Genomic DNA, 20133 nt, shown 5'->3' with positions numbered 1-20133 from the left:
GGGTGTTGGGGGGGGGTGCTGTCCAGTGTCCGCCCGGAGAGGAGGCGCTGCACACGGTCCAGCTTGCGGCCAGGGGGCGGGGCCTTCTGCTCTTGCACGCCACTTCTCTATAATTTGGGCAGGAGTCTTTCAGTTACTGATGACAGAGACTAATTTTGACCCAGGCTACGCTTTAAAAGACAATCATTAGCCCATATAATCGGAATAGCCGAGGGGTTGGATTTCAGGCATGGCATGATCCAGGTGTTAAATGGTATCAGGGTGCCGGCTCTTTATCTCTCAGCTGTTTCATTTACAGATAAGATTCTATGCTTAGAGGGGAGGGTGGCCTTTGGCACTCGATGCTTTGTGCATGTGCTCTTGAGAAACAAGAGACTTGTTTGTCACTCCATTATCAGTCTCCCCAGTTTTTTTTAAAATTAATGTATTTAACTAGAAGATAATCACTTTACAGTGTTGTGATGGTTTTTGCTGTGTATCAGTATGAATCAACCATAGGTATACATGTGTCCAGGCTTCCCTGGTTGCTTAGCTGGTAAAGAATCCACCTGCAATTCAGGAGACCCCGGTTCCATTCCTGAATTGGGAAGATCCCCTGGAGAAGGGATAGACTACCCACTCCAGTATTCTTGGGTTTCCCTGGTGGCTCAGATGGTGAAGAATCTGCGTGCAATGAAGGAGACCTGGGTTTGATCCCTGGGTTGGGGAGATCCCCTGGAGGAGGGCATGGCAACCCACTCCAGCATTCTTGCCTGGAGAATCCCATGGACAGAAGAGCCTGGCGGGCCAGAGTCCACAGGGTTGCAAAGAGTCGGACACGACTGAGCGACTAAGCACACACAGCACACACACGCGACCTCCATCCTGAACCCCCCACCCCATCCCTAGAGGCTGTCCCCACGTGTCACACACGCCCCTCCATCCTGAACCCCCCACCCCCCCACCCCCTCCCTCGGGGTTGTCCCCATGTGTCACACACGCCCCTCCATCCTGAACCCCCACCCCCTCCCTCGAGGCTGTCCCCACGTGTCACACACGCCCCTCCATCCTGAACCCCCACCCCCTCCCTCGAGGCTGTCCCCACGTGTCACACACGCCCCTCCATCCTGAACCCCCCACCCCCTCCCTCGGGGTTGTCCCCACATGTCACACACGCCCCTCCATCCTGAACCCCCTACCCTCTCCCTCGGGGTTGTCCCCACGTGTCACACACGCCCCTCCATCCTGAACCCCCACCCCGCCACCCCCTCCCTCGGGGTTGTCCCCATGTGTCACACACGCCCCTCCATCCTGAACCCCCCCACCCCCTCCCTCGAGGCTGTCCCCACGTGTCACACACGCCCCTCCATCCTGAACCCCCCCCACTCCCTCCCACCCCGTCCCTCGGGGCTGTCCCCATGTGTCACACACACGCCCCTCCATCCTGAACCCCCCCACCCCCCCACCCCCTCCCTCGGGGTTGTCCCCACGTGTCACACACGCCCCCTCCATCCTGAACCCCCCACTCCCCCACCCCCTCCCTCGAGGCTGTCCCCACGTGTCACACACACGCCCCTCCATCCTGAACCCCCCCACCCCCCACCCCCTCCCTCGGGGCTGTCCCCACGTGTCACACACGCCCCTCCATCCTGAACCCCCCCACCCTCCCACCCCCTCCCTCGAGGTTGTCCCCACGTGTCACACACACGCCCCTCCATCCTGACCCCCCCCACCCCCCCTCGGGGTTGTCCCCACGTGTCACACACGCCCCTCCATCCTGAACACCCCCACCCCCACCCCCTCCCTCGGGGTTGTCCCCACGTGTCACACACGCCCCTCCATCCTGAACCCCCCACCCCCCCACCCCCTCCCTCGGGGTTGTCCCCATGTGTCACACACGCCCCACCATCCTGAACCCCCACCCCCTCCCTCGAGGCTGTCCCCACGTGTCACACGCCCCTCCATCCTGAACTCCCACCCCCTCCCTCGAGGCTGTCCCCACGTGTCACACACGCCCCTCCATCCTGAACCCCCACCCCCTCCCTCGAGGCTGTCCCCACGTGTCACACACGCCCCTCCATCCTGAACCCCCCACCCCCTCCCTCGAGGCTGTCCCCACGTGTCACACACGCCCCTCCATCCTGAACCCCCACCCCCTCCCTCGAGGCTGTCCCCACGTGTCACACACGCCCCTCCATCCTGAACCCCCCACCCCCTCCCTCGGGGTTGTCCCCACGTGTCACACACGCCCCTCCATCCTGAACCCCCACCCCCTCCCACCCCCTCCCTCGAGGTTGTCCCCACGTGTCACACACACGCCCCTCCATCCTGACCCCCCCCACCCCCCCTCGGGGTTGTCCCCACGTGTCACACACGCCCCTCCATCCTGAACACCCCCACCCCCACCCCCTCCCTCGGGGTTGTCCCCACGTGTCACACACGCCCCTCCATCCTGAACCCCCCACCCCCCCACCCCCTCCCTCGGGGTTGTCCCCATGTGTCACACACGCCCCACCATCCTGAACCCCCACCCCCTCCCTCGAGGCTGTCCCCACGTGTCACACGCCCCTCCATCCTGAACCCCCACCCCCTCCCTCGAGGCTGTCCCCACGTGTCACACACGCCCCTCCATCCTGAACCCCCACCCCCTCCCTCGAGGCTGTCCCCACGTGTCACACACGCCCCTCCATCCTGAACCCCCCACCCCCTCCCTCGAGGCTGTCCCCACGTGTCACACACGCCCCTCCATCCTGAACCCCCACCCCCTCCCTCGAGGCTGTCCCCACGTGTCACACACGCCCCTCCATCCTGAACCCCCCCACCCCCTCCCTCGAGGCTGTCCCCACGTGTCACACATGCCCCTCCATCCTGAACCCCCCCACTCCCTCCCACCCCGTCCCTCGGGGCTGTCCCCACGTGTCACACACACGCCCCTCCATCCTGAACCCCCCCACCCCCCACCCCCTCCCTCGGGGTTGTCCCCACGTGTCATACACGCCCCTCCATCCTGAACCCCCACCCCCCCCACCCCCTCCCTCGGGGTTGTCCCCACGTATCACACACGCCCCTCCATCCTGAACCCCCTACCCTCTCCCTCGGGGTTGTCCCCACGTGTCACACACGCCCCTCCATCCTGAACCTGCACCCCCCCCACCCCCTCCCTCGAGGCTGTCCCCACGTGTCACACACACGCCCCTCCATCCTGAACCCCCCCACCCCCCACCCCCTCCCTCGGGGCTGTCCCCACGTGTCACACACGCCCCTCCATCCTGAACCCCCCACCCCCCCACCCCCTCCCTCGAGGTTGTCCCCACGTGTCACACATGCCCCTCCATCCTGAACCCCCCCACCCCCCCACCCCCTCCCTCGAGGTTGTCCCCACGTGTCACACACACGCCCCTCCATCCTGAACCCCCACCCCCTCCCTCGAGGCTGTCCCCACGTGTCACACACGCCCCTCCATCCTGAACCCCCCACCCCCTCCCTCGAGGCTGTCCCCACGTGTCACACACGCCCCTCCATCCTGAACCCCCACCCCCTCCCTCGAGGCTGTCCCCACGTGTCACACACGCCCCTCCATCCTGAACCCCCTCACCCCCTCCCTCGAGGCTGTCCCCACGTGTCACACATGCCCCTCCATCCTGAACCCCCCCACTCCCTCCCACCCCGTCCCTCGGGGCTGTCCCCACGTGTCACACACACGCCCCTCCATCCTGAACCCCCCCACCCCCCACCCCCTCCCTCGGGGTTGTCCCCACGTGTCATACACGCCCCTCCATCCTGAACCCCCACCCCCCCCACCCCCTCCCTCGGGGTTGTCCCCACGTATCACACACGCCCCTCCATCCTGAACCCCCTACCCTCTCCCTCGGGGTTGTCCCCACGTGTCACACACGCCCCTCCATCCTGAACCTGCACCCCCCCCACCCCCTCCCTCGGGGTTGTCCCCATGTGTCACACACGCCCCTCCATCCTGAACCCCCCCACCCCCTCCCTCGAGGCTGTCCCCACGTGTCACACACACGCCCCTCCATCCTGAACCCCCCCACCCCCCACCCCCTCCCTCGGGGCTGTCCCCACGTGTCACACACGCCCCTCCATCCTGAACCCCCCACCCCCCCACCCCCTCCCTCGAGGTTGTCCCCACGTGTCACACATGCCCCTCCATCCTGAACCCCCCCACCCCCCCACCCCCTCCCTCGAGGTTGTCCCCACGTGTCACACACACGCCCCTCCATCCTGAACCCCCCCACCCCCCCTCGGGGTTGTCCCCACGTGTCACACACGCCCCTCCATCCTGAACCCCCCACCCATCCCACCCCGTCCCGTGAGGTTGTCACCAAGCGCTGGCTTTGGGTGCCCTGCTTCGTACATCGACTCTTACGGGTTTTGTTTTATGTACAGTACTATGTATGTTTCAATGCTCTTCTCAAATCATCCCACCCTCTCCTTTTCCCGCTGGAGTCTCCCTAAATTGACCCTGCTGTCAAGTGTCCACTCCTGTTCCGATTATCACTCCCTGAGGGCTGATGTCTCTTGTCGTCAGTCTTTGAGGGGAGGCGGGGCCCTCGGTTTATACCCTAACTGACCACCGTAGAGTGAGGAACCAGAGGACAAAGCAGCCGATACACCATCCCTCTCTTGTTTTCTGACTGTCAGAGCCCATGACTGTATCAGTGTAATCTCTCCCTGGGAGGGCTTGGTTCAGGATCCCTGAAGCGGTTAGCAGCCAGGTCATTACTGCTGGTTGGAAGGAGCTGAGAACAGAGAACATCTGGGATGGCCGGCCAGACGGAGCAGGCTGGCCCCTGCCTCCTGCTTGCTGCAGCGCCCCATGACCAGGGAATCTGGGCCTGCCCCTCACTGATTTGGATCCAGTCAGGGTTTAAGTCCCAGTCTGCCACTTAGCTGATAAGGCTGGTGCTTTAAACTTTTTTAGTTCAGTTCAGTTCAGTCACTCAGTCATGTCCGACTCTTTGTGACCCCATGAACCGCAGCACGCCAGGCATCCCTGTCCATGACCAACTCCCAGAGTTTACTCAAACTCATGTCCGAGTCGGTGATGCCATCCAAACATCTCATCCTCTGTTGTCCCCTTCTCCTGCTTTCAATCTTTCCCAGCATCGGGGTCTTTTCAAATGAGTCAGCTCTTCACATCAGGCGGCCAAAGTATTTCAGCTTCAGCATCAGTCCTTCCAATGAATATTCAGGACTGATCTCCTTTAGGATGGACTGGTTGGATCTCCTTGCAGTCCAAGGGACTTTCAAGAGTCTTCTCCAACACCACAGTTCAAAAGCATTAATTCTTTGACGCTCAGCTTTCTTTATAGTCCAGCTCTCATATCCATACATTTTTTAAACCAACACTTAAAAATCAGGAGATGCTGCATAAAAATTCAAATTCCTGTTTGCTCTTGAAACCTTGGCAACCCTTCTGATGTTGGACCCATGTTCCCTCGTGGCCACAGTGAGTGGTCACTGCCCTTTCCATGGCCACAGTCCCCACTGTCCATCCTGCGTGCCCCCCACTTCCTTCCACTACCTGCCTTCCCCCACCACGGGGGTCTCAGTGGCCCTTCTGGGCCCTGTCCAGGTCCTCATGGCGGCCGACTGCCCCCCAGGCTCCTCGTGGACCTCGTCAGGCCCCAGCAGGGCTGCTGTGATGCCGGAGTCCCTGCCCCGGGCTGACTCAGCCCCAGACCCTCTGCCCTCTCCTTCCTCCTGTGACCTGGCGCCCTCCAGCCACACACACTTCTCTAACCGGTGGTGAGTCAGCACCAGGGCACGTCCATGCCCCGGAAGCGCCCCCCACCCAGGCCTCCCCTCCGAAATCCCTCCGCCCTACGCCCTGCTGCCAGCCTCCTTGCCTGGTCTGTCGCCCTGCAGTCTCTTCTCTATCCCAGAGATTTTCAAAAAGCCTATTTCATTGCGTGTTCATACCAATATAATATCCCTGAGCAGGTACACGCACGGGTGTGCAGATCATGTACGTGTGTGTATTTGTACATGCATGGATGCATATCTGGATATTCACACACAGAGATGTATCCCCGGCACACACACCACTTTATAAGTTGTACTTGGAGCTGCAGGTCTCAGACCACCTGGGTTGTAGCGCCGTGCTCACGTATAAGAACTTGCCTCAGAATCACAGCTTCACAGGGAGAGACTTCGAGACAGACCCCTGTTGTGTTTCTCTGACCTGTCTCTGGCCTGGCTGGGCGGCTACAGGTCTTCCGAGGCTTCCTGTCTCTGTGCGCTTCTCTGCCACCTCGTGGGTAGAATCCAGGCCCTGGATCGCCCACAAGCACCCGGCTCCTGCTGCTGTGTCAGGGCGGTCTCAGCCACAGCAGGTCCCAGGAAACCCGAGCTCGTGTGGCCAGGGTCAGAAGGAAACTTGGCATCTCCCAAAATGTGGTTTCCAGGGCAGGGTGACTGCGCAGGCGGACAGTGGTGTCACCACCAGCTGACGACACAGCCAAGGACCGGCATCTTCCTATCGCTGGCTGGTGGTGACGCCAGCGATGGTGGCAGGCCCCCCGGGAGACGCGGGCTGACCTTCAGAGGTGAAGGGCAAGACTCCGAGAGCTGTTGAGCTGAGCACTGGGCAGAACGTGGACGCTGCACCTGTGGCAGCAGGCACACTTGGGGGTTGCCGACTCGGGGGTCAGCGTCTGCCCCGTCCCGGGTGCTGGGTGTGGGCCCTCGGATGGGACGCCAGCTGCAGGGCTGTCATCATCCATGCTGAGGCCGTCTGTTTTTGTTCAGGACTAAGAACAGTCCACACTGGGCTGTCAGATGGAGGGTGGTCACTCAGCTGGCCTCCATCCCGGGGCTCCGTCCCGGGTCCTTCACCTTGTCGGGAGCTGGTTGGTCAGCAGAAAGCAGCTGGGTCAGCATCGGGGAGTCCCAGGGGGGCCCCCCACCCTGGGCGGAGGAGGTCTCTGTTTCTCAGCCACGCGCCCTAGGCCTGGGGAGGTCCTGCCTGTGAGGGCTGCGCTCAGGAGCGTGAGCTGCCCGGGGCAGGCAGCAGCCTTGCAGGAGCGCGTGCCCGGCTCCCCCAGGGGGTGACTGGCCTGTCTGATGCCACGGGCTGCTTGGGGTCTGGGCGGGGCCCCTGGGCTCCGGGGGGACCAGGGAGCGGAGTGGGGTGGCAGCAGAAACGGTCTTGTGGGGGCGGCCGGGCAGCCCTGGGCGGGGGTCCTGGGGGGAGGCCTCGGACAGGGGGGCAGGCCGCCCGCAGGCTGGGGACTTCGGTCCTGTGAGTTCACAGGTAGGTGGGTCCAGCCAGCCATGGCGGAAGCAGAAATGAAGACCACCTTCCTGTTTGTTACTGAAAATGTAACCACCTTGACCGCTGGGCCCACACAGGCTGGAGGCATTCAGGCCTTTAAGAGTGACCGGTTTGCTTAGAACCAGCCCGGGCTCCAGGTGACCTTGAGAATGGGAGGCCGTGGGGAGGCTGTGCTCCCAGGAAAAGGCAGTCCCCACCGAGGACCCCGAGATGATCACCCTCGCTGGTGAGTTGGAGGCGGGGTGGTTCTGACACGATGGCTCTGGGGGCTGGGCTCCCATTCTGGGGAGGTTCTGAACAGAGCGGGCTGAGACCCTCCTGGGGGGCTGGTCAGAGGCCCGAGGAGGGCGGGACCCTTCAAGGTCACCCAGATTCCTCCTGCCACCCAGCGCTGCCCAGAGTCCAGCTGAGCTCCCGCTGGAATCACATCCCTGGTTTCCTGGTTAAGACACATCTTGTTCCCAAGCCTCCTGGGAAAGGAATAACTTCCCTCACACAATGGCTTCTTTCATTTGTCTTTAGTGCAGTGTGTTTTTGATGGTTCATAGAAGCCAACAGTCACAGTAGATGTGCAGAAAGTTGTGAAATAAAGGTCACTTAGGGTCCCACCCCCCCCCAAAGGCACACCCACTTTTAGCATTTGGGGTATAGCCTTCTGAACTGTTCACTGCTTGTGTGTATTTTTTTCTCATTATTTTTTTACCAAAAATGAGAAACATTCGTTGTAACGATTTATAACGTGCTCCCTTGGGGGCCTCTTCCTAGATGTAACACCCAAACGGTTGTTTGTTTCCTCATCTTCCACCCTGATGAGAGTGGCTCAGAGGCCCGTAGTGCACGGTTACAGGTGGATTAGGATGCTGGACCACAGTCAGAACTAGAAAGAGACCACAGGATGTGCTGGGGCCAGAAAGTGGTCGCTAGTGGCTGCAGGGGACCTGGGCCAGCTTCAGGCCTGGGGACTGGGGCGGCCCGTGTCTAGACAGGGCCCACGGGGAGGGGTCTGTCTTGAACATGATGGCCTCACACTCAGTCCTCTGCCCATGTGGACTCGTGTGTGGACAGACTGACCCTCGTCTCAGAGGCAGGCACAGGGGCCGGGGGGTGCCGGACTTGGATCAGGGTTGATCCCCTGTGCCACTCGCTGGGGGTGGCTGTGAGCCAAGCCCTCGCAGGGCCTTCAGAGGCCGTGCTTCCTCAGAGGGCGTCCTGGGGACGTCTTGAGGGGCCGGTAATGGGCTGTGACCTGTGTGCACGTGAAGGGCGGGAGGCATCGCCGGGTTTGCGGCGAACAGCTCACCCTGGGAGTTCACTCGCCGTGTGGGGTGTCCTGTCCTTGTCGCGGTCGCGATTCCGCCCCTCTTCCCATGGCGTCGGCCAGACCGGCCCCGGGAACCCCTCTGGCCAATGTCAGGCCTGCGTGGGCAGGTCCAGGCTCTGCGGCCTGTGGCCTTGACCCTGCTGAGCCTGCCTCCAGGCCTGGACGCTGCCCCAGCCCCTCTGGGAGGCACAGCGGACCCTCATTCTCCTCCTATCAGGACCCCTTCTCCTCGGTGTCGGAGTCGGGGTCGGGGTCGGGGCTGGTCTGACCACATCGGGACGAGCCTGGGCCCAGGAAACCCCCTCCGGGTCTCCGTCCCTCAGGAGAGCAGGGCCACGTTCGTTCTGTGAACGCCGCCTTTCACTGTGGCCGTGAGCCCCGGACACTGGGGTGCGGCCTCTGGACCTTGAGGGGTGACAGGCCTCGGGGGCCCGGAGCTGCTGGGGGAGCAGGTCCTGCACGCTCTCAGCCGGACTGGCCTCACGTGGCCCAGCTCCCTGGTGCAGCCCCGGCTAGCGTGGGCTGGGCAGCTGGCCGCCGTCAAGGTCGCTCCAGGGGGACAGGGCGTGCCTGCGTGGGCGGCTAGCCGGGGGAGGACACGGCGGCCCCTGTAGGGGGAGAGCTGGACCCGCGGGGGGGATGGCAGGAGTGGCCCCGGACTGAGTTGCCGCCTTTGTTCCCTGCTCGTTCGCTCTGGGTTTGGCTGAGGGGCAGTGAGGACCACCCCCAAGGCTGGCAGCTCTGCCCACGTGGACCCCTTGGGAGACACGGCCTGGTGTGGGCGCCTCCCCGCCCGGCCATGGTGGTCACCCGGCTGGCCCTGGAGCTCTGCTTCCAGGGTGGGAGGCTGCGAGGCGTGCGCTGCGAGCTCGCTCGCTGGCCCCGGGGGGCGCCCCCTGAGACCGCCGCCAGCATCGTGGGCCAGGTCCTGGTGCCCGTGCTGCTCTCCGGCCTGGGCATGGTGGTGGCCGGCCTGCTAATGGACCGCGTGCAGGTGCGTACTGGGGTGTGGGGCGGTGGGGCCTGGTGGGGGGGCGCCAGCCGTCAGACCACGCAGGACAGGCCCCAGGGCCAGGCTGGGGTCCAGACTCGGGGGCGGGCAGGCGTGTCTTCCTAGGGACGCGGGCACCTGAGCTCCAGAGCTCCTGACGCCCCCGCACGGTCAGCCTGAGTGGACTCGCAGCCTGGGAGCTGGAAGGGCTTGGGTGCAGGGCCTGGGGGCTCGACTCGAGTCCTGCCTTTGTCTCCCCTCGAAGGGAGTCAGGCATCCCTGCCTCAGCCTCTCCGCCTGTGGGGCTGGCCTGGTGGCACATGGGTGTCAGGGGGCTTCTCGGGGGGGGGGGCAGGGTGCTGAGCCCAGCAGGCGTCCGGGTGCGCCAGGGGACGTGGAGCTGGGGGGTCTCTGTCGGGAGTGTTTGCTGGGAGGCCAGGGGTTCTGTGCACACTGGGTCAGCTCCAGGAGCCCCCCCTTAGGTCACAGAGGCAGGGAGTGTGTGTTGCGGAGACACTGGGCATGTCTGTGAGGATGCAGGGTGGGGGGTCACCCCTCACCTGGGGGTATCGTCTGAACAGCAGTCCTTCCTAACCTGAGACATCAGACGCGACTCAGGTTGACATCAAAGGGGACGTCGGGCGGCATCTCATCTCCCCTGGCTGGAGGGGCATCCGACATCCCCCCTGGGGGCCCCGGCTCTGAGCAAGGCTCTCAGACATCCCCACCACCCAGCTCAATGCACGGTGCACACTGGATGGCGCCCTTGCTCAACTGCGGCCAGCTGGAGCCGGGTCCCCGCCTCCTGCTTCTCCCTGGAGCTGCCCCCGGGTCACCTGCCCAGGTCACCTTCCTGCCCAGCTGGACAGCAGGACGCCCCTCCTGACTCTCAGGGATCCCGTCCGGGAGGAGGCCCCGGGCAGACGCCCTCGGGAGGACCAGCAGCCCTGGAGATCACAGCCTCCCCCCCTCCCCCCGCCCCTTGGCAGACGCAGTGTGTGAAGGCTCCCTCGCTCCACACTCCTTGCTCACCCCCACCCCTGGCCACAGCCTTGGGGTTCCCAGAGGGAAGCCCGCGTGGTGGGGGGTGTGCCTGGCTCAGCCAGCCCTGGGGTGTGCAGGCTGGTCCTGCCTGGAGCCATACACGCCCGGCCTCAGGCCTGATAGCCGGCCCCGTGGACGGCCCTCGGGTGGCCGTGTGACAGGCCGGGGCCGGGGTCACCCACGCCATCTGGGGCCAGGAGCCCGTTTGGGGGTCTGGGGACTGAGGCCCGTGAGGGCTGGTGTGTCAGCTGGCATCGTCCCAAGACTGTTTTCACCCAAGTGGGGAGTCGGCATTTCTCCCCACAAAACGAGGTTAAGCCCTGGCCTTGGTCCCTGTGGCTCCTCCCAGACCTCTCTGGGGCTTACTGCACATCTGGGCACTGGGAACCCCGCGGACACGTGTTTGCTCTTCTCGGATCGGGGTGAGCCGCGTGCCGGGCGGGTGGACGAGGCCACTTGTCGTCAGCACCTGGTTGAACCCCGAGCAGACGGAGGCCTCCCCACTGTCCTGGCATCTGCGTCCTGGCCACTGGGCCCCCCTGCACACGCAGGGCAGCAGGGAGGCGGCCGGGTCGGAGACTTGGTGGGCGCTGTGCTGGGCTCTGGGTGCTGTTTCCAGGGGGCGTGAGCAGCAGCGGACACTCCAGGTGAGGCCCTGGGTGTGGACAGTGGGGAGCGGGCCAGGGCGGGCGAGAGGCAGACGCTGAGGGCGAAGGCTTCTTGACTCCATCCTGGCTCTTTGTTCTAAAACACATACCACGTGCTGCTTCATGGGGACCAGCACGGGAGGGATGAAACTGCACGGAGCATGCAGTTTGGTGGACTGGCCGGGTTGAGAGCTCACAGCCCAGGTTCCCTGCACGCCCGCCCATTCCTGCGTGTGTCTGTGGTACGTGAGCGTGTAGGCGGGACTGGAATTGCAGCGAGGTGTTGTCAGGGCTGAGTGACTCGTCCTGCCCGTTGTGGACTATGTGACCTGGACTTGGGGCTCAAGACTGCAGGGGACCTGGGGACTGGAGGCATGGAGCCCGGGGGGGCAGGGGGCCCAGGGGACGTCTACGGCGGGGCAGGCGTCAGGCCAGAAGGCAGGCGTGAGCCGGCCATGGAGCCCCGTCCAGTCTGGGTGCTCTGGGGTTGGGCAGCAGACCCCCGAGCCTCCAGGGTCCCCCTGGGGGTCTGCAGGCCAGGCGGCTCCGGGCCAGACCCTCCCCTGGACCTGGGTGCCCGGGGCCCTGGCCTTCCATCCTGCCGGCGCCCGACGTTGCTGGCGTCCCTGCACAGCCCCCGGAGGTCACCTGCCCAGACGTGTCTACACCCCACTTCCTGCCCCTCTTTGGCCGTGACCACGTCCCGGCCAGGGTGACGCCTGGGGAAGGACAGGCGGTGACTGACAGCTCAGCTCCTGCTCCCCCTGTGGGGTGGGGGGGGGCTTGGGGAGACTGAGACCCCCAGCAGGAGGGGGTCTGGGTGGAAGGTCACGGCCTGGGGGCGCTTGCGCGGGAGCAGCCCCAGTGGGCAGGGCAAGTCCGCGAAGAGCGGGCGGGGGCGGGAGGGTCGTGTGGTGGCCAACCTCCTGGAGTGGGGACTCTCACGGGGGCTGAGCCGCCGGCGCCCGTTGGACGAACAGGGTTGGTTGTTAGACCTGGAAGCTTTCCTGCCTGTGGGAGGAAACCAGTCCCTTCCATTGCAAACGTGTAGAAGGTCGGGAAGGGACGGTGACACGCAGGCGGAGCCCAGTTATGCTGAAAGCGGACGTCCGTCAGACTGTGGTCACAGGGCAGGAACGAAGGGGTAGACTGTCCCCAGGACATGGATGCAGCGAGGGGAGGGCTGAGAAGGAAACAGGGGCGCTGCTATCACAGCAGGTGCTCAGGTCCGGAGCAAGGGGAATCCCCGGTGTCCCCTAGACAGACAGACAGTGCTGAAGCTACAGACTACGTGAAATAAGCACACTTCAGTAAACGGGGTACCTTCCAGAAAAACTCAGTAAACGTCCGGCAGGAAGGCCAGCAGCCCTCAGCGGGGCCGCGGGGCACAGTCTGAGGTCCGGCAGCCATGTGGGGAGAGGGGGTGCCCGAGGGGTGGGCCCTGGCGGGCGCCCGGGGCAGAGACACGCGGTCGCGAGCCTGGACTGACCCCGGCCCGTCCCTGCAGCACTGGCCCGTGTTCACGGAGATGAAGGATCTGCTCACCTTGGTGCCGCCCCTGGTGGGCCTGAAGGGCAATCTGGAGATGACGCTGGCCTCGAGGCTGTCCACCGCGGTGAGTGACCCTGCCCCCCCGGGGCTGGGCTCTGAACACCCAGTGAGGTCGGGGGTGGTCGCGCGGGGTGACTCGACGGTCACACCTGTGTCTGGGGTCTGGACGGAGCTGGAAAGCCGCGCGGTGCATACACACGGTCACGAAGCTGGGGGCTGACCTGCAGCCTGTGAGCCGTGAGTCAGGGTAGGCCGGGCGATGGGGGTTTGGGGCTCTTGCAAACTCTGGAACTCTGGCAAAGCCTCAATTTATTTGAAAATAAAAGCCTGAAAGGTCTTTCCTGTGTTCCAATCTGAGGAAGGAGGACAGTGAAGGTCGATCCTTTCTTAACCTGGAGTGTTTACTGGGCAAAGAACAGACAAGGAGTGAGGAGTCAGCATTCAGTAACTTAGTGAGCTCAGTACAGAGGAGCCAAGAGATGCAGTTTCTCTGAAACTTTTCTTAACTTGTCTTGAATTTGGCCAGCAAAGGCCATGATGTTGGGAGCGGTGACGGCTTCTCAAGGAGGAAGCCGTGTCTCTGGCCTGAATTCTTTTATCCCAAGAGAAGAGGGGCTGGAGTACCTCTCTTGAGCAGGATGCTTGGCCCAGGTCGGGGCGAGAGGCTCCTGGTCTCCAGGGGCCCATGTCCCCAACCCACCGCCTGAGTCGCCCTCTGACAGCCGGCAGGATGCTCCGCTCTGGCGGCAGTGAGGGGGCCCCCGCTGCCCTGCCGGGGCCTCCAGGGAGGGGGCACCCCTTTGGCCGTGCCCAGGGGACTCACGTCAGCTGCTCTCCCCGCCCAGGCCAACACCGGGCAGATCGATGACCCCCGGGAGCAGTACAGGGTGGTCAGCAGTAACCTCGCCCTCGTCCAGGTGAGCCTCCCCCTGGCCCCCAAACACTCCACACTCATCACTGCAAACCCGTGCACCCTCCTCATGGAGGGATCAGGGTCTCACAGCTGGGGTGGGCCTGCGTGGCTCTGGACAGGACGAGTCTGTGTCCAGTTCCTTTGGCTGGGGCAGCCTGTGGCCACACGCAGAACCTGGACCAGGGCCACGGGCCCGCAGGCAAGGCCGCCGCTCACCGACAGGCTGCCTGCTCCGTGCACGCTGAGCTCCATGGCCAGGACTCACCCTGGGTCCCCGACTGGGGTCTGGGTCGCAGTCGCCTTGGTGACGCTCGCTAGTTCTCCTTTCCTGTTTCCTCCTGAATCCTCCTTAACCAGCATCCCATCCGCTCCTGCTCTGGGCAGGCCCTGGGTGGGCACTCGGTCCCAGCGCAGCGTGGATGCAATCTTGCCTCCTGTTTTTTTAAAAAGCTTAACATCAAAGCATAAAGGATGCTATACACTGAATAATTAAGCTTTTTGGATAACTTCAGCATATCCTATCACAAAAATATAGAATCACATTTAAAATTCTTGACAACTGGCATTCTGACAACGGTATGGCCTGGAATGTCCCTGGCAGGACAGACGTGCAACCCCTGGGGGCGGGCTCTGCGGGGCCCGTGCAGACCCGGCCAGTGTGGCGAGCCTCTCCCGCACCCATCGCCCCGGGCGAGGACGGGGACGGGGGAGTCTGCAGCTACAGGCTTCTGCTGCACAAACTGCACTGCACTGGGGGTGCTCTGAAAAGAACTCCTGGCACGTTCACAGGGTTAGAACCGCCTACAGCTCTAGGTGTTTCCCGGAAGGATCACAGAGGGGATCTGATCGTTGTTTCTTAGCCACACATATTTCCTTTCTGTGAGTTGCCTGTCCTATCGCTTGTGCACAGTCCCATCAGATTATCCTTTTATCGTCATGGTTGTTTCAGACTTGTGAAATGGACTCATTGTTCTGGACACGGATCTTTTTTTAAAAATTACTTGGCGGCACAAGGTGCTGGTTGTGGCGTGACGTGGCTCTAGCTCCCCGACCATCGTTGGAACCCAGGCCCCTGCCTCGGGAGCGCAGATTACCCCGCTGGACCACAGGGAAGCCCTGGCAGGGGCCTCTCACCAGTCACAGGAGGGACGTGGTTTCTCCCAGTCTGATCCAGTCTCTGTTCTGTGCCATCTCTTGTCATACAAGTCATACTTGGCACTTCATATAGATTTTATCTATAGTTTTCTTTATAGATTTTGCATGTTGTAGGAAAGAGGCCTCCCCTAATCCAAAATCTGAAACATGTACTATTCCATATTTTCATGTCTCAGCTTAGGTTTTTGTGTTCAGGTACATGTGTGTGAATGACAGAAGTCAGAATCGTTTCCTTTCCCCAAGCAAACATGTTTCTCTTACCCTGTTTACTCCATCCTGATGGGACTGCACCTTTATCATAACGAACAGTCATATACTCACGCTTCATTTCCCAGACCCTGCTCTGCCCTGCCAACCCATTGGTCTGTTTTCTGCCAAGCCACCAGTTTTCATTCCTATAGCTTTTTGAACACACATACTCATGATAAAAATGCCCAAAAGAGATGCCACTTCCACCATCTTTCTTAAGACTGTCACGGCTGTCCTTGTATATGTCCTCGTTCTGTGACACTCGAATGTAAAAGGAGCTGTCGGGCGCCATGCTGGGACGCTGGCTGGAATTCTCTGTACGAGTGTCCTGGGGCCCCAGGGGATGGGGGTGCTGCTGGAGCTCAGACCCGTGAGAGGGCAGCTGACCCAGGATAAACACGGGACGCTGGGGAAGGCCAGGGCGGTGGGCCAGGCATCGGGCTGAGGTGGGTGCTGGTCGACGCTCCGGGGCGAGGGAAGGGCCTGCCTTAGCCTGGTCCCCGCCCACAGGTGCAGGCTGCCGTGGTGGGGCTCCTGGCGGCTGTGGCGGCTCTGCTGCTGGGCCTGGCCTCGGGCCAGGGGCTGGACGTGATGGAGGCCCAGGTGCTGTGTGTCAGCAGCGTCCTCACCGCCTCCCTGGCGGCCTGCGCCCTGGGTGAGTGGCCCTCGGCGTCCGGCAGGGGCTGGGGTGCCCCTCGGTCTTCATGCCCGCCGTGACCTGGACCCGCCCATCCTGGGCCTGGGATGGGGCTGGCGCCTGGGGTCTGGAGCAGCAGTGCAGGTGGCCCCTGGAGGGAGGGGCGAGGGGGCACACGGGGCACAGCGCGGCCCCCGAACCGCGCCTGCAGGCTCAAGACGCCTCCCTCGAAGCCACCACACCTCCCAGGGCCTGCGTTCAGGTCTCCCCCGAGGCCCAGGGTCCCCAGGGGTTTGGAGCCCCGGAGCCACCTGCCTGATGCTTCAGGGCCTTCATTGTTGGGGCCGCTCCGGTGTCAAGCGCAGGAGCTGCAAGGCAGAGCCGCAGCCTCGAGGGCCTGACCCTGCGGAGGAGCGGCTGGGTGGGCGCAGTGAGATCCCGGGTGGCCTCCACCCGCTCACCGCCCCCGCCCGCCACCCGGCTCCCCCCGCAGGGACGCTGATGGTCTGCATCGTGGTCGGCGCGCGGAAGCTGGGGGTCAACCCGGACAACATCGCCACGCCCATCGCGGCCAGCCTGGGTGACCTCATCACGCTCTCCCTGCTGGCTGTGGTCAGCAGCTTCTTCTACAGACACAGAGGTGCGCCCGACGGCTGAGGTCTCTGCCGGCTGAGTGGGTGGTGGGAGCAGGTACCCGGGCAGCCGGGGTGCCGAGATCAGCGCGGGCCGCGGGCGGGAGTGAGTTAGGGGCAGAGTGCAAGCAGGAGCCGCCCGGCTCCCGGGAGGTGGGGGCTGCGGGCCGGGGCGCGGGCCGGGGCGGGGCCCACCCCAGCTCCGCCCCAGCTCGCCCCAGCTCGCCCCCTCCCCCGCAGACAGCCAGTACCTGACGCCGCTGCTCTGCGTCGGCTTCGCGGCGCTCACCCCCGCCTGCGTCCTCGTCGCCAAGCAGAACCCCCCCGTTGTGAGGATCCTCAAGTTCGGCTGGTTCCCCATCGTCCTGGCGATGCTCGTCAGCAGGTGCACCTTCCTCTCTCTCTGTCTCCCCGGGCCGGGCCCCCAGTCCGCGGCTCTGTGGGCGCCGTCCCCTTGCTCGCTTGGCCGCTGGTGGGCCCCTCAGGGCGGTGGGGTCCGCTCCCGGGGCGCAGCCCCCCGCCCTGACGTGCGTTCCTGGCTGATTCGCTGGGAGGGCAGCGGAAGCCGTGGGGTCTCTGAGGTCGCGGGGTCGCAGGCCAGGCCCTGGCAGCGTCCACGGGAAGTCAGCACATCCACGCCCCCTCGGGGGCCTGGGGAGGGCCTGGGGTGTTCTTAGGGGTGACATCTCCGGTGGGCGTCCTGGAGAGGCGGGACTCGGGACGCAGGTGTAAATGCACACGGGGCCCCAGAGGGTGCAGGAGAGGTTGGATGGGGGGTGATGGGGCACCCGTGCTGCTAACGGTCTGCCGTCTGCCCGCAGCCTCGGGGGGCTTATCTTGAACAAGACCCTGTCCCGGCCGCAGTTCAGAGGCATGGCCGTCTTTGCTCCCATCATGTGTGGTAGGTACTGTGGCCGTCATGAGGGCTTTGGGGCCGGGGGTGCTGGGAGAACAGTGACCGCAGGGCTTCGGGTTCAGGTTCAGCCCCAAACGCAGCTGGGAGGCCAGGCTGCGGCCCTCAGTGGCTCCCCTGGGGCACGGCTGCCGTCGGGGCACCAGGACCAGGGCTGAGCCCACGCCTGCCGGCCGCCACCCAAACCCACCTGCTGGCATCGGGGCCCCACACGGCTTCCCTCTTAGATTCACTGACATTTACGCGGAAAAGCCCGGGTTCCTGTCTTCTGCTTGAGCGGCAAGGCTGCAGGTACCGGCTCACGTCCTGGAGGCCCCCGGGGTCCCCGCTCAGCGTCTGCAGTGGGGGCGAGCGCCGGGCCCCGTGAGGAGATGAGCTGGGGCGCAGGCGGGCTCCCGTGTGAGCAGTGCGGGCCACGCGGGCTCCATCTGCAGGCCCCCCGGCCCTGGCCGTCCTGGGAGTCCTCCGGAGCAGCCCAGGCAGTCGGCCTCCACCCTGGGGGGCCCAGGGCTGCAGTGACAGAATAGGGGAGGGACCATGGCCGGGGGCCAAGCCTTGACCTGCGCCCACAGGAGGCCTGTGGCTCCAGCACGCTCACCTCCCGGTGACGCCAGGAGCCCCTCACGCCCAGCTCAGCTGCATGCACCCCGCCCCATCTCCTCTCCTCCCGGCCATGAGGTTCCCTCAGACGTGCCCAGTCTGGACCATTCCTGAGCGGCTCCCCGAGACCAGCCCTCGCTCCCTACCCCTGCACCCTGCACACGGGCATCAGCCACTGAGACCCGAGGCTGCTGGTCACTCCTCCTCCACTCAGAGGTGCCCTGTTGAGGGGACCCTGCTGCTGCCTGGACACCTCCCTCGCGAGGTCCCGGCTGCCTGGTCTGGAGACAGACAAGGCGTGTGGTCAAGTGCGAGGAAAAGAGGAAATCAAGTGCTGAATTGGCCAAGGGAGGCTTCCTGGAGTTGTTGAACCTAAAATAAGGGACAGGCTCCGACACGGACGTCAAGGAGGGGAAACGGGCTGTCTTGCAGGCGTTGGTGGCAACCTGGTGGCCATTCAGACCAGCCGGGTCTCCACGTACCTGCACCTGTGGAGCACGCCCGGGGTCCTGCCCCTCTGGATGAAGAAATGCTGGCCCAACCCGTGCTCCACGTTCTGCAGCTCAGGTGGGTCTGGGGCCTTCCAGGGACCATGTGGTTATTCTTTCAAGGATGGCATCCCTGGAGTCTGTGTCACCAGGCCCGACCCCCAGCAGAGGCGGCCCCTGCGCCCCAGGCGTGCCGTCCAGGCCCCGGGTTGGGCCGTCCGCCCCGCCCTGTCTGACCTGCCACCTGTGTTCAGCTGTAGCCCCTGGGCCGTCCCAGAGCCGCGCACGGGGCGGGGGGACAGCACGCAGCCACTGGTCACGCCACTGCAGGGACCAGCACTCCACGGGCTGGGGGTCGCCCCTGGGGGTCGCCCTGTGACCCCGTCACCTCTAACTCCATCCCTGGGGATCAGGTCACAGCACATGGCTTTAGGGGGACAAGTATAGTTCTTGGTTTTCAGTGGATTTTCCTGAGTCTTCACGCCACCTGCTGAGAGTAACAACTATCTTTTCCCTTTCTAAGTTTTTTTAAAAAAAGATCCTTTTTAACTATCAGGCCTTGTGCAGTCTGTCACCATCAAGAGGTCTGGCGCAGCCTCTCCAGGGTGTTTTACGTTACGTCCGCGGGACTGTGCTGTCCTCCCCACCGAGCTGATGAGACGCTCTGTTTACTCAGAGCAGATGGAGCCTGGCTCTCACTGAGACCCCGCATCACGGGCTGGCTCTAAGCCTGCGGTCTCGGCAGGAAGGCGCGTCTCTCGCTGCCTCGCAGCCACGCGCACAGCCGCTGAGGACTGCCAAGGGGTCCCTGGCCGTGGCCCCAGCACGTCCGCACGGCGGCCTCTGGAAGCCGCTGCGGGTCCTGCCCCTCTGCCGGGGCGTCTGCGTCCACCTCCCTGTCACAGCCAGTCGCATCGCCTCCTAGTCGCCCTGCTTGCTGCTGTGGCTCCATCCCGGTTGTTGGTCTGACGCCGGCTCCCGGGAGCGCTGGCCGCACCCGTGGGGAGGACACGCAGCGGCTCCGTGACGCGTGCGGTAGGAACTGCACGTGGCCACCGCGCTGCGGCCGCCGCTCAGCCACGGCCCCGCCTCCCACAGAAATCAACGCCACGTCGGCCCGCGTCCTGCTGCTGCTCGTGGTGCCCGGCCACTTGGCCTTCTTCTCCGTCGTCTCCCTGCTAGAAAGCCAGTCGGTGCCGAGCGACAGGACCTTCGTGCTCCTCTACCTGCTGGCGGGTCTGGTCCAGGTAAGGACGCCACCGCGCCCCGGCCTGGGAGGGGTCCCTGGACAAGCGGGACGTAGTCCCCACCTCCTGGAGGTGCGGTCGGCTGGTCTGGCCCAGGGGCCGTGTCCAGAGGCACTGCTGGCGCCTCCCCAGCAGAGGCAGGGCAGCGGCGGAGGCTGGGTCCCGTGATGGGCAAGGCCAGCCAGGGGCTCCTAAGGGTGCGTGTGGGCTTCTGCTGGCAGCCTACCTGCCCAGGCCCTGGAGGCGGCCCCGGGAGGGCGCGTCGGCACGGCTGTGACCCCACAGGGTAGGCAGGGAGCCCAGGAGGCCGTCCAGAGCGGCGCTGGGCAAGATGGCCTGGACAGGCGGCTTCGGGGCCTGAGGCCTGACTACGCACAGGGCGCCTCCACACAGGCTTCTGGCGAGCCGGAGAAGTAGAGCTGGCCTGAGGCTCTGGGCAGAGACGTGCCTCAGGCCGAGGGGAGCCGGGGCG

General features: G+C 64.2%; 1 protein-coding gene across 5 annotated transcripts in view; it reads left to right on the top strand.

The window, feature by feature from the left end:
- The window catches only part of SLC41A3 (solute carrier family 41 member 3), a 28439-nt gene that overhangs the window by 5063 nt on the left and 3243 nt on the right, over window positions 1-20133 (top strand). For all 5 annotated transcript variants that reach the window (XM_065934061.1, XM_065934064.1, XM_065934060.1 and 2 more), the window contains exons 3-10: window positions 12784-12891; window positions 13673-13744; window positions 15655-15799; window positions 16275-16421; window positions 16654-16798; window positions 17235-17314; window positions 18359-18493; window positions 19513-19661. In XM_065934061.1, coding sequence (XP_065790133.1) covers window positions 12784-12891; window positions 13673-13744; window positions 15655-15799; window positions 16275-16421; window positions 16654-16798; window positions 17235-17314; window positions 18359-18493; window positions 19513-19661 — 981 coding nt within the window. The remainder of the gene's footprint in view (window positions 1-12783; window positions 12892-13672; window positions 13745-15654; window positions 15800-16274; window positions 16422-16653; window positions 16799-17234; window positions 17315-18358; window positions 18494-19512; window positions 19662-20133) is intronic.

This window comes from Muntiacus reevesi, chromosome 4 (assembly GCF_963930625.1).
Source record: "Muntiacus reevesi chromosome 4, mMunRee1.1, whole genome shotgun sequence".
NCBI lineage: Eukaryota > Metazoa > Chordata > Mammalia > Artiodactyla > Cervidae > Muntiacus > Muntiacus reevesi.
This window is presented reverse-complemented; position numbering and strand designations above follow the sequence as displayed.